The 14,037-nt window shown below is 31.6% G+C and overlaps 1 protein-coding gene across 1 annotated transcript; it reads right to left on the bottom strand.

Annotated features, from left to right (window-relative positions):
* Nucleotides 1–2,894: 2,894 nt before the first annotated feature.
* LOC143571501 (floral homeotic protein APETALA 2-like) lies at nt 2,895–6,675 on the bottom strand. Its single transcript, XM_077056910.1, has 10 exons — nt 6,163–6,675; nt 5,870–5,895; nt 5,742–5,772; nt 5,540–5,627; nt 5,043–5,188; nt 4,337–4,381; nt 4,156–4,247; nt 3,948–4,069; nt 3,343–3,537; nt 2,895–3,253 (listed from the first exon to the last, which is right to left on the bottom strand). Exons 1-10 carry the CDS (start codon nt 6,618–6,620, stop codon nt 3,056–3,058), a joined length of 1,401 nt encoding a protein of 466 aa, XP_076913025.1. The 5' UTR covers nt 6,621–6,675; the 3' UTR covers nt 2,895–3,055.
* Between the last annotated feature and the right edge of the window lie 7,362 nt (nt 6,676–14,037).

A 14,037-nucleotide genomic window follows, 5' to 3' on the forward strand; every position in this document is an offset into this window, starting at 1 on the left:
GGGGGCCGTGAACCACCTAGCTCTCCCTAAAGGTCGGCCCTGAAAAAAGGTTTAAACGGGTTTAACCATATTAATCAGAATTTGCATTTACAAAAATGTCAATTATAAATAGAAAAATAGGTTTTTATTGGTTCCAACCATTTTATTTTTTCCGGCACTGGTTCCAACTATCATTTTGGCTGGCAAAGGTCCCAACTTTCACATACATTGATTCCACCAGTCCGCGACTAACGGAGTACTAACTCCGTTAGGTAAAAGCTGATGTGTCGTCCTAGTTGTCAAAATCAGATGACATGGGCATCCTACGTGGACCGGCTGTGTATTATAACTAACGTTTTATACTTAAACATTTTACAAACATAAATTCCCAATTATACACCACCCTAAATCCCCAAATTCTCTCAACTCGATAACCCTAATTGCACATTCCAGTTGATTGAAAGACGAACAAGCCCAGCAATTAGGTTAAAAAAATCAAATTACCCTAAAAAAACAAAGAAATCAAGAAAATTAAAATTTAAAATCTAACCTTATAATTGATCAGTTTCCAATCAATTCACAGCTGAAATCCAAAAACCCAATTCGATTAAACCATAATTACACGCAAACATCATCTCAATTCATTGATTTCACATGATCAGAAGGTCTGATCTTGTAATTCAACCCATGGAAAACAGAGGATAATAATGATAATAATAAGTGAAATTGAAGGTATAACTTAAAGGAACATAAAAGATATAGATCTATTGGATCTATGAATACACGAGGATTATGATTATAGTTTGATTCGTTATCTGGTTGTAATTAGAAGCCGCATGGGCAGTGTGTTGATGGACCAGTGAATACAAGATGGGAATCAATTGGAAGGTGCAATTAGGGTTCTTGAGTTGAGAGAATTTGGGGATTTAGGGTGGTGTATAATTGGGAATTTATGTTTGTAAAATGTTAAGTATAAAATATAATACACAGCAGGTCCACGTAGGATGCCCATGTCATCTGATTTTGACAACTAAGATGACACATCAGCTTTTACCTAACGGAGTTAGTACTCCGTTAGTCGCGGACTGGTGGAATCAACATATGTGAAAATTGGGACCGTTGCCAGCCAAAATGATACTTGGGACCAGCGCCGACAAAAATAAAATAGTCGGGACCAATAAAAACCAATTTTCCTTATAAATATATATGCATACATAATCAATAGAAAAGTCTAGTTTTCTTCTCATATGCATTGTTTTTGTTGTTTGTATGTATACATAATTATATATGATTTTTTTTTGGGTAGTGAACATGACGATTTAATGTTTTCTTATTAGTTTATACAGTAAATGGAAAATACGCGTGTGGCTTTGTACTTATTTTTTGACGGTTTTTAGTTAATACTACGTGTTTAGTGCATGGGTTAGAACGACTGATCATATTGGAAGTTTTTATATATTACATTTTATATGTTTATTATTAAATGAATACCATGCTAAGTTAAATTGTAAATGCATTCTAATTTATACTTAGAAACCCGAATATCGATTAACCTGACCCCAGATAAATCATTAACATGAATCTTATTTGAGTGAGTAAAAATATATAACATAAAACCTGAATAACTCAAAATTCGAAAGAAGTAAATCTATACCTGTACAACTTGTTTATAAATTTATGTCCAGATTTCCATTAGTTGTTTCTATTTGCCATTAAAAAGGATCCTTTCAACGTGGAAACATATGTTTATTTCAACTGACCAAAACTTTTGGATCTCAATTTTTTAATAAGTAAGCAAACAGAGAACGAAAGGTTGTTTAAATTTTATATTGGAACGGTGACGCACCACATGACGAAATTGGATCCCAATACCTGTAAAATGGTTCCGATGGTAATCATTTAAAAAATAGGATGTGTTATTGGGTTATCAAGTATTTAATTAATTGAAATAAAAATGTCAATGATAGAAAAAGAAAACAACGGTTGAACTATAAGGATGTTGTTCACGAATCGATCGGTTGAGTTAGCTAGTTCGTTCTTTCAACATTTTTTTATTATTAATACCGACCATATAAACAGAACCAGCACTACATGTACTTGCCATTATCATTTTGATGGGGGTGGTTATAAGGTTTTCTTTATGGAATCCTCCAAAGGGGTTTCGGGTTCGAATCACGGCTCATGTGTGGGCTCTAAAATATGAGCAACACAATTGTAAGGGGATTCGAACTTGGGTAATGAGGTACGACAAATGTTATGACCAGTGACGAAACTTGGACAATTGTAATGTTAATTTATTTAGGTAAAATTATTTAGAAAAATTATTTAGAATTTTACAATTGTGGTGATTATAATTTATTGTCATCAATCGGTGATCATTGCTTAGAAGTATATATGTGCACTTAGATTTTTCACCTTGATAATTACTATAAGTTGATAATCCTTTAAAAGTTTCGATATACATTTAGTATAATATGAATTTTTAATCAATTATGCATAAATATTTTAAAATTCTGGTATAAAAAGTTTTAGTATCGAACCCACCTGACATATGACATGTTTACACGTAGAAATAGTTATCCATTTTGTCGGATACGATCTTCCCTAATTTTGCCACCTTATTGAAAATAACAATTTCACTTTTGACTTCAAAAATAATATTGTTTGTGTAATAATAAATTTACAATTTTTATTTTATTATTTTATTGAAAATGGTATAAATCGTTTCGAAACAAACATAAATGAAAATCCATAGTTGAAGCAATTAACTACTTTTTCATTATCGTATCACATTATTATCAGAAAGCATTATTTAGTAAATGAGTCGTACTATACCTTTGAATTATTAAAATCTAATTTACCTTAAACAGAAAAAAAACCGAATTCTTTGCTTTGATTTTCTTTTTCGTAAACTGAGCACCCATATACAAAGGATTCAATGAAACACAATTGTTCTTCCTTTGGTCACATTCTCTAAGATCTAGAACCCCAGCTAGATAGAAGTTAATTATCATAAAACATTGATCTTCACATTTATGCTTACAAACCAGAAACTGAAACAGAAAATCGATCCGGTTCAAGAAAGAGTGGTACTATAGCCACTGTTGTGCAACCATGTTTGAGCATGGGGTGGGGCTGCTGGTTGTCTCATGTTAAATCTATGTTGTGCGAATCCTGATGATGCTGCAGCAGTACTGTTCGCATACATATGTACATTGTTGTTGTTGTTCCACTCGTTTCCTCCTGCAAGCATCACGCTGCTCGACCACTGAGTCTACAAATATTTCATAAGAAATTAAACTTATTAAATCAATGCTGGATAATAGCAAACAAGAAAGTTAAGATTAATGAGTAATCACACACTTGGTGATTCAAAGAACTGAGGAGCGGTTGGCGTGGCATATGAAACGTACGTGGGTCAACCGCTCTTGTTTGATGATCATATCCGCGTGAGTCATAGTTAACTTCGTGTGATCCAGCGGATTGAAGGTGTGTCTGATTTAGGAGCTGCAATGTCTCTGTCTCATTATACCTTTCCCTTCGACTCCCTCCAAATGCCTAAAGTTACATAATAAATATGAGAAGGGGTTTTCAAGCTTGTGCTCAAAAACTTATAACAAGCTAAAATTTGAGATGAAAAAGAAAAATAATTTTCAAAAATATATTTTTTATTTGTATATGATGAAGATAGCAATAAAATGATTATTTTTTTTTCATATATACATTTAAAAAAAACTTGATGGTACTTTCTTTTCGCTATAAAATTAGGATTTTTATGGCACCTGTTTAACTTGAGCGAACCAAACAAGCGAGCTCATCTTGGCACGAAAGTTTTTGAAAAAAAACTAACCTAGACTCGTTTATTTACGAGCTCATTTCAAGCTTTTCCACATGATCTCGAGTTGCGAGGTATTTGAACAATACTACTCACAAAAATTATTTGAATAAAACAAATAATTAAAGCATACCGCAGGTCGAAATCCAACATCACGATTATGTTGCCTATTCGGGGCCGAATTATGACCTAAGCTCAAATCAAGGTTGTGATCCGAAGACGCGTTCTTACCATGATCGTTACTATTCGAACACTCTACATTAAAGCAATAATCTTTTTAATCCACAAACGAAAATATTGAAAAATACAAAATACATAGAATAAAATGAGTTGCATTATACCAGTGTTATTGGACTCATTTTCATAAACCGCGGGATCAAAATTTGTGACAGCATCCTTTCCATTGTACTTGATGGCAGCCTTATCATACGCCCTAAGTAGAATATATTTTCATTCAAGCCCTTATAAAATGAACATATGACACACCAGTCCTTTAAAAAAATTAAAAGTACTCATATTTACCTGGCAGCTTCAACTTCAGTATCAAAGAGACCTAGATACACATACCTATAGAGCCAAAAATAGAAAAATATCTAAGTGTATGTTTTGAATAGGGTGTGTTGAAGTGACTTAACTTGATGAAATGAATACAAGTAGGTGGATAGGTGCAGCCATAGCCCGCTGGTAGCTACTAGCCAGCTTTATATATAAATGGAAAAACAAGTACATATTCTTTATAGGGTTGGTTTTTAAATAATTTTCTGGTTATCATTTATTAACTTGTCTTTAAAAGACAAGATAGTTCTAGATTTTGCTATTTCAAATGTTAATTTTATATAATAATAATAACGAACACCCACACTTTAGTAAGAAAGTTTAACAACTTTAAATCTCTTAAAAAACATTCTGAATATATGAATACCCTTTTTTTTTATTTTTGCAAGCATTACATTTTTTATACATCACTTTCTAAACCATTTTCTTGCACAATATATCATTTTTTTTTTCTAAATTTTGTTAAGGCCAACTTTTTGTGTACACACAATTTTTAAACTTTGAAAATTTTTTGGTAACCAAAATGAGATTAGATAAATCCCAGTTTTTGATTATATTATACAACTTGCTTTCAAGTAGTTATATTAATTTTAAATGATAAACAAGTTGCAAGAATTAATTAAAGAGATGGAAGAAGCTAGATGAAGATGATGAATAGAAAGTAAGTAGTTACTTTTTGCCTAAGAATTGGCCCATTCTTGCTTCCCATCTACCGCATTTGTGTAAAGTAACACCTCTATATTTTGAACTCCCTCTTGGAAACCCTGTACTTTGTCTCCTTAGTACATGCACAAATTCCTCCTTGGTCAGATTGTTCATCTGTTAAATTAATGTTGTTTTCCAAACAACAAAAGTCAGAACAAAAACAAATTATAACACAAGTTGCAGCTTTTCTTCACATGGTGTGTTCTTTCTTCAAACAACAAAACCCTCTAAAACACTTTTGTTGAAGTTTTTTTTTTTTTTTTTTTTTGACTTAATCAAGAGTAATATATATTTGTGGCCATGTGTTTGTGTTTTCCTTTAAAACACCAACAACAAAACATGTTTCAAGATAAGCCAACAAATGATCACTGTTCAAGATAAGGTATACTATATATAAAACACACACTAGCTTGAGGTGAAAACACACAGTGACTTAACAACTTTATATATAAGTATAACAACCACCTGTTTCAAATCGTCTTCATAATCTTGTATGCCGAAATTTATGTCGGCTTCTAATCCCCGGAACTTGATAGCTGCCCTATCGTATGCACTGCAAAATCACAAACCCTAATTAAGGAACATATTGTTTATATAAAAATAAATTAAACTTAAAATAATAAAATTAACCAAAAAGGAAAATAAAGGGTTTTGATTTTCCCCTCACCGTGCAGCTGCATGTGCAGTGTCGAATCCACCTGCGTTTTACCACAAAGATATAATTAATATCCAGTAAATATATATTTTTTCCATTAAATTTGGAGAAATTAATTCAAACAAAATGAAATAACATACCGAGATACACCTGTTTCCCACAGTCCCTAAATCATGAAAATAAATTTTAATTAGAAAAAAAGTAGTTTTTATTTAATAATTAATAAAAAATTAGGGAAAAGTTAACGTAACAATTAAATTAACGTGTTAACTATACGAATTAACTACACTACACTATAATTACTATATGTTATATATAATTACATTACTTGATTCGTACAGTTAACACGTTAATTTAATTCGTATTTGATCGCGACTTTAAATAATTAATACTAAGCAAAAGAGGAAAACAAAATATAATTAATAAAATAAACCATATATGTGATTCCCATCGGCCGGTTCGACGGTAAAAGGTGACTCCACGATACTGTGAGCTTCTAGAACGGGGCCCACGGCGGCTTTTCTTCAGTGGCTGGGGGGCCTCCGGAGCTACGGCGGCGTTCCCAACAAACCCACCCAGTTGAACACCGCCCCACTGAGCCGGAGCTGCGAAATAATTAGTACAGCCAGTTACCACCGGAGTATTCGTGGGACCCACTTGATCATCAACCGGAAAGAACTGATGGGTCACCGGCAGCAGCTGATCACCACCAAATAATAATAATCCGCTGCTCCGTTTTCTTGTAACGGAGTCATCATCGTCGGATGAGGTGGAGTTTGAACCGGCTGATCGAACCGTTTTGCCTTTACTTTTGTTTTCATTTTCAGAATAACAATCGTCTGAATCTTCGTGTTCGGTTCTTGGATCCGGTAAGCCGTTTAGATCCCACATTTTTCCGGTCAAAAAACACAAAGTGTATCTATTTGTTTGATATATATATATGTAGATAATAGTTGTTTTTGTTTAGAAAGAAGAAGTGTTGGGAAGAAAAAGAAACCTAGGATTCATAAAGATAAATATATAGAAAGATGGTGGTTATAGAGAGATGGATACATGTATGTGTATCTATCTATGAAAGTATAGATTGTGGTTTGGAGCTAGAGTGGGGTTGAGTTATGGTTTATCAGCAGCTTCTCGTGATCACTAGATCTTGTCTAAAATTCTCTGCCAATTTATATACACCTACCTTCTCTCTCTATATGTATATATATAGATGTCTATATATATAGATGTCTATCTATCATATCATACATGTGTGTGTGATTTGGGTTAATTCATTTGAAATCTAGCTACCTTGTAATTTTCTAATTAGACGCACATAGTTACACTTCCATTGTGTGTGATTGAAATGATGTTCAAGGAAACAGGGAAGGGGGGCTAAATATATTTGTTACAGAACTGATCTCATTAATAAGAGAGATGATATGTACTTTTAGACATTTATGTAATTTTTTTAATTCACATTGAAAAATAATCATACATCTAGAAAGTCTTGTATAATATTTAAGTTGCATTTAAATGAATAAAGGAATTTGGAGGATAAAGCCGTATACAAATAAATTATAAGGCAACATGTCAACAAATACAAATACAACTTTTCAAAGTTTGATACAATTATATAAATGATTTTTTAAGTTAGGTACGTTTTAGAAAGGGATAATGTAAAAACTTTGAAAAAACCAGTATTAAAGAAAACTATTATTATTATTATTATTATTATTATTATTATCAAGTTTTTAAAACTATACATTTATTAAGATATAAACTTTGAGAAGGTTTGTACGCCTTTAATCAAGATAAATCAATAACTACGAAGAATATGATGGCATGTGAAATCAATTTATATGAGTTATAAAGCTCGAAAGCAATAGGTTTTTTGTCGTCGTTGAATTTTATGTCGTCGTTGAATTTTATGTAATTCAATAAACTTTTCTAATGTAATTCAATAAACTTTTCTAATGTAAATAAAATTTTATTCATAATTTTAAAAGAATGTATTGTAAAATTAATTACCTTTTACCCCTTAATTTTAGTATAATATTGTTGTGGTTTAATTAAAAAAATAAACTTTTAAGTGTGTTGAAATTAGGGCCTATAACGGTACTTCATGAATATTATAAAAAAACTGGATGTGTTTATCGGTTAACCCCTTTAACGTATGACGACTCTCTATAGCTTTTTTATATTATTTTAAACACAACACACAATATGTGTGCTTGTAAATTGATGTGTAATTTTTGCTATTCGATCTAGTCCAGTTTTGCTGTATTTCAATTACTTTATTTATGTGCTTTTTTTTCTTCAATTCGTAACGTTCAGACATTAAAAATCCTTTGTCCTGGATTTCACCTATACATATAAGTACGTGTGTGTACCGATAATGGATGGCTATTTTTATTTTGGTTTATTGGATTTAAATAAACCAAACTTTGGTCAATTGGCCAATATTAATCCCAACTTAACAATTGGCCCATGTTAATCCCAACTTTTACTGTGTTGGCTGTCAACGAACATTTTCCTAACGGAGTCTAACTCCGTTAATTTTTGCTTACGTGGCTGCTTATGTGACACAAAATAACATTAATATTTTAAAAACACTCTTTTAACACATATATTAAAGTTCATGGAACATTTGTAAAAATTATCCATCACCATCTAACATCTTATACCACCACCACACCATTACTACCAGTCTACCACCACCACATCAAGCTACCATCACCTCACCATTATCACCGCCATCACTACATAAGCATGGCCACCACACCATTCTATTCGGAAAAATCAGAGTATGTGGATCTGAACGAAATTTGAACATTGACAGAAATTTGATCGGAACAAAATAAATATGTTTTGTAGAGTTATTCTGCCGTCGTACAATTCGTAACACATTGTTTTCTTATACAAACCCGTTGGAAAACTTAATCATGGCCGGAAAAACGAAAATGACCGGAAAAAGTAGTTAGGCCACCAGAACAACAATTTTCTTCACCGGAGAAATCTGTTACAGTCGGAACTCGATGTGTTATTACTAAATCAGAAAATGACACTAATATGGCTTGCCGAAAACGCGTCCTCAGAATGGCCTCACCGGAATATCCAGTTTCTTGCCGGAAAGAAAAACGGTTACGAGATCAATTAACACTCTACAAATCATCAAACAATTCTGATCATGCTCACATCCATGGCATGAACGTCGCCGGAAATTTCTGTTGTTACAGCGAAAAATATGGTTACCTTGCCGGAAAACCGTTTCAAGCCGAAAATCTTGCCGGAATCGTCAAAAACATCACCGGAAAATATGGTAGCCTGATGTGGTAGTGGTGGTAATGGTGTGGTGGTGGTATAAGATGTTAGAGAATGATGATGGTGATGGGTAATTTTTATAAATGGTCTATGAACTTTGATATATATGTTAAAAGAGTGTTTTTAAAAAATTAATGTTTTTTTGCGCCACATAAGCAGCCACGTAAGCAAAAATTAACGGAGTTAGACTCCGTTAGGAAAAGGTTCGTTGACTGCCAATACAATGAAAGTTGGGATTAATGTGAGCCAGTTCTTAAGTTAGGATTAATATTGGCCAATTGACCAAAGTTTGGATTATTTAAATCCAATAAACTTATTGTTTTTAATTAAAAGGGATGCTCTACGTACAACAGGAAGTATATATGTTTCATTGGTATTCTATCAAGTATTGGGAAAGCTTCACTTGGTGGGGTACGTCACTTACGTATGTTTTCTTCTTTTATCAGTTTAGGTATATATAATAATTGTAAGCATTTCGATTAAGGAAACATGATAGAACACTAGACACTGATTTACATTCATTGATGGAACTAAATGGGAACTAGATAGGATCTAAAAGGAATTTGATATCTATGTTAAAACGTTGCTATCGAGATTAACAAACATTTTAGCATCTTCTAATTTTTACTCATATGGGATGCGTTGAGGGCACGTTTAACTTCACTCACATCTTATAATTGTTTCTCGGTCGAGTAAAATGCAATTTTAAACGTCTTTCCCATTTAGTTGTATTCTTTAAATTAATTATCATAAAACTGTTCTGGGAGTGATGGTAATTTTGTTCCATCAATGACATCATGGGACCGATACCTAAGATGCCAACACAAAGGAGGATCGATGGTATTTAAAGATGGTGGCTTCTTTTGTTTGTGGTATGCAACGTCTTAGTGGTGGGCATGGTTTAAGTGACGATGACACTTATGAATCTATAATCTATATAAACGAGACATAAAAATCCAACGTGTCGCGATGTGGTCGCCCCCCCTTTTTTTGGAGTCACCATATTTGCTTGATTTTTAAATGGAGGTTTCTCATGTATTTGACCTGAATTCATGTGTATGAAGCTTACCAAACCCAGATATTCGTTAAACGGGTTACATCTCATTAAATTTAAAATTATTCTCACCAAATTATTGATGTAAAAATCATATAAAATAGGATATACTAAAAATTAATATCTTATTTATTTTAAAAAAGATATCTATATTATTTAAATTAAAAAACTAATTTTATAGTCAAAAAAATAAACGGGTTTTGAGTCTCATCAAATCATAAGTATATTATTAACTTTCATAAATATTATTTATAATTATTTGTAATTAAAAAAACCAATTTTATAGTAAAAAAATAAACGGGTCTTGGGTCTCATCAAAACCATTTAGCTTTTAAACCGTGTTATAACATCTCATTTATTTGTGAAACAATTTATCATCAAACCATAAGTATATTATGAACTTTCATACAATAAAAAATATTAATTCAAAAAATAAATAAATATTAGAACAAACAATATAAAACAACTATAATATATATAAACGAAAACATAAAAATCCTACGTGTCGCGATGTGGTTGTTCCCCCTTTTTTTGAAGTCACCATATTTGCTTGATTTTTAAATGAAGGCTTCTCATGCATTTGACCCGAATTAATGGGTATGAGTCTTACCAAACCCAGATATTCCTTATAGCTTTAATTAAACCGGGTTATAACATCTCATTTATTTGTTAAATAATTTATCATCAAACCATAAGTATATTATTAACTTTCATACAATAAAAAAAATATAAATTCAAAAAATAAATAAATATTAGAACAAACAATATAAAATAACCCCCGTAATACGGGGGATAAAAACTAGTTTAGTTTATAAATTTTAAGTTTCTTATATGTAGTAGCTCATAAACTGACATAATGGTTTTACTTGTAGGGCTGTTAATCGGGCACTTGTTCGAGACACGATTAAACTTGTCAATAAAAAAGTACAGCATGTAATATTTTAAAAATTATAAATAATTAAAATTAGTAGCCTAAACTCCATCGTTTCTTCTTATCACGTGAAACTTAAAGCTATATTATAGACATATATGGTTTATAAATAGTTGAACAAGTTGTATTCATGTTTAATATCTATGTTAATTAAGTGTGTCATCTCAAACCTGTTTAATACAATAAGACATGTTTTGTCAACCCTACTTAATGGACAGTTGGATAAAGATGAGCCACGTAGTGCATCTTGCCCGTAAAAGTCTAATAATTGCGTAACTTTAAAGAATAATGAAACAATATCCACTTGTATGTCATCTAAATATTACGCCTGCTTGGAAATATCAAAATTAAATTGCCTATAAAACTTTGAAGAACGCATATGTTGCGCCGGACATGTAAAAGTCGAATAATTGCATAATTTTGAAAAGTAATAATGTGATCTCGAACATTAAATTTCATCTGAATACGTTAAATCTTTACAAATAATTAAATAGGTTTACTTTGTTAGGGCAAATAGGTCGTTTGTCTAAAAGAGAGAGAAAAACGTTTACATGATATTATGAGATTCTCTAAAAACGTTATGATACAAGACAACAAATAATAACATTCGGGTCGAATACACATGTGCATGGATTCAAACGATTCAAACGTAAATGACAATTACAATGCACACTATGCGTCAATATATATCAACCAGTACTCTAACGGGCAAAACACTCGGAGAACCAATGTATTGTGTGTGTATGGTAGTGGAAACATCTCAGGGAAAACAAATCAGATATCCTGCTAAGCTGTCTTGAAAACTATTTTGTATAATAACAAATTTTTTTTTAACCTGTCAAAGGTTCACCGACATATTTTCAAACATTTCAGGTAACTAAGCTTAAGCGGCAAATACGGTGATTAGGCGCCATACCGGATGATAGTCAAGCATGTACAGATGGCCCCGTTTTGATAAATGAAATCCTTGTATTTTCATAAAGTTAAAAAGATATTATATAACAACATTTGGATATTTGGTTCTAAAAATTTTTCAATGTAAATTAATATTTTAATTTAAAAGTCTTCAGCTAAAATAAACGTTATACTCAGATTATCAACCTACACGGTAGCATACTTACAATGGAATATAACATACCACACACTAACATAAAAATAACCTTCTTAGTAAACTAAACCCCTACACAATTATATACTCAAAAAACCTTGTGAGAGAAAACAAAAAATAATGACTACACATGCATACTTATCTCCACAATCTGCCTACAAAACTGCTTTGGCGTACATCCTTCAAACAAAAAAAATACATATACCACATGATCAAACTGTTAACTTACAATTATTGTCCATACGCAAAACAAACCCAATATAATCTATTGTTTACTATATTAATGTACAAATATACAATCACAAAAGGTACAAGCATTGTAAACCACAATATTTATTCCTACATTGTTACATAACAAATTATACATTTTTAAGCAGTAAGTCCTACACTCGAAAACATAAACTACCAACAACTAAATAATCGCAAACAAAAAATCTTTTTAGATGATATGTTTATAATCGCATACATCCACCATATACAGTAACTATATTCACACCTATCACCAAAACAAATACGAAATCATTCTGGTATATACAATGGTTTCATTACCCGCATAACATACCAAGATCCCCTACACAACAAACCATATTACCCTACAAAACCAACCAACTTCCCTACATCAGTACACCACTAAAAAATGTTGCCTACACCACAAATAATATATCAGAGATGATGTGTGAGATTGCTTAAACAAACACAAAAAAGTTGAATCACCATGTTCAATTATTACGTAACTGAAATATGAAATCTTGAAAAATACCCAATTTTGAGCATGCCAGAAAGAAGATGGCTAGTGTTGCACGGATAATGTAGGTATTCAGACTTTTAATTAGTGTTACACATTCAATTAAATAAAAAAAAAGATAAATCGATCAACAACATTACACAAACCTTCACAAATCGTGGCCTACTACACCGGCAACTTCAAATACAATTAGGGTTCAAGCAATAAACACCCTATTATATAAACTTGATGATTAATCTTCAATAGCCTCAACGAAGATTGCTCAAATAAGGAACCAATTTGTGAAGATTGTGTTGTGGTTTGTTATTTTAGAAATTTTTGGCGATAAATGAAGACGGGAATGAACGAACACAAGGATTCTCATTGACAAATATGGAGTTCTATGTTTACCACAATAACAAAATTACAAGATAATCGTTCTTTATTAAAAGACATTAAAAACAGTTACCAATAATTATAAAAATGCAACAATCAATGTAGACCATAGATCAACATTAATCAAGGATATAATTCACTTCTCGCATTAAAATGACTTCTCTCTAAACCATCTCTTATATATATATGTGTGTGTAAATTTATCCGTTCATATTAATACAGATATTTATATATTTTTTAATAAATAAACATATATGTTTACTTAACGATTTTATTAATTTCCTCCCGTTTAATACATAGGTTAGTAACATAATATATGTTACAGTTATTAGAGCATTCCCAACCCATCCCTTAAAATTATGTGAGGAGGGTTCGTAAATTATAGGGTGAGGTTGTGAGTGGTTGTGAGAGTAAATTATAGGGTGGAGAGAGAAAATGTAGTGATTTTTTGTAAATTTGGGGAAAAGGTAGTGATTTTTTGTAAATTATAGGGTGGAGAGAGAAAAACTGTAATGAAAAAGATATAAAAAAAATATTATTTAATTGAATAGGAGAGAGAAATATAGTGTTTTTTAGTGGAATTATATGATATATATGGATATAGGGATAGGGAACGGGATGAGAATGCTCTTAGAAAGCTAGAATATTGAAAAGGGGGGCACAATAAAATAATAATAATAATAATATGTGTGCAGAATTGAAGATGTCCAGGAAAGGAAAGAGACAAGACGAGCAGTAGAAAGATGACATTTTATTTAATTTCCTTATTTAGGCTACTGTATAATTATT

The sequence above is a fragment of the Bidens hawaiensis genome, unplaced genomic scaffold (genome assembly GCF_021521415.1).
Source record: "Bidens hawaiensis isolate Kalapana, Puna unplaced genomic scaffold, B.hawaiensis_p1.1 tig00025383_1, whole genome shotgun sequence".
Taxonomy (NCBI): domain Eukaryota; kingdom Viridiplantae; phylum Streptophyta; class Magnoliopsida; order Asterales; family Asteraceae; genus Bidens; species Bidens hawaiensis.

Bases quoted from the DNA above. Each gene is read 5' to 3' on its own strand.
- LOC143571501 (XM_077056910.1), bottom strand. From the start codon at position 6,620: ATGTGGGATCTAAACGGCTTACCGGATCCAAGAACCGAACACGAAGAT. The intron at 5,896-6,162 runs GTTTATTTTATT...TTCATGATTTAG, and splicing joins CGATGGGAATCACATATATG to GGACTGTGGGAAACAGGTGT. The intron at 4,248-4,336 runs GTAAATATGAGT...TATTCTACTTAG, and splicing joins ACTGAAGTTGAAGCTGCCAG to GGCGTATGATAAGGCTGCCA.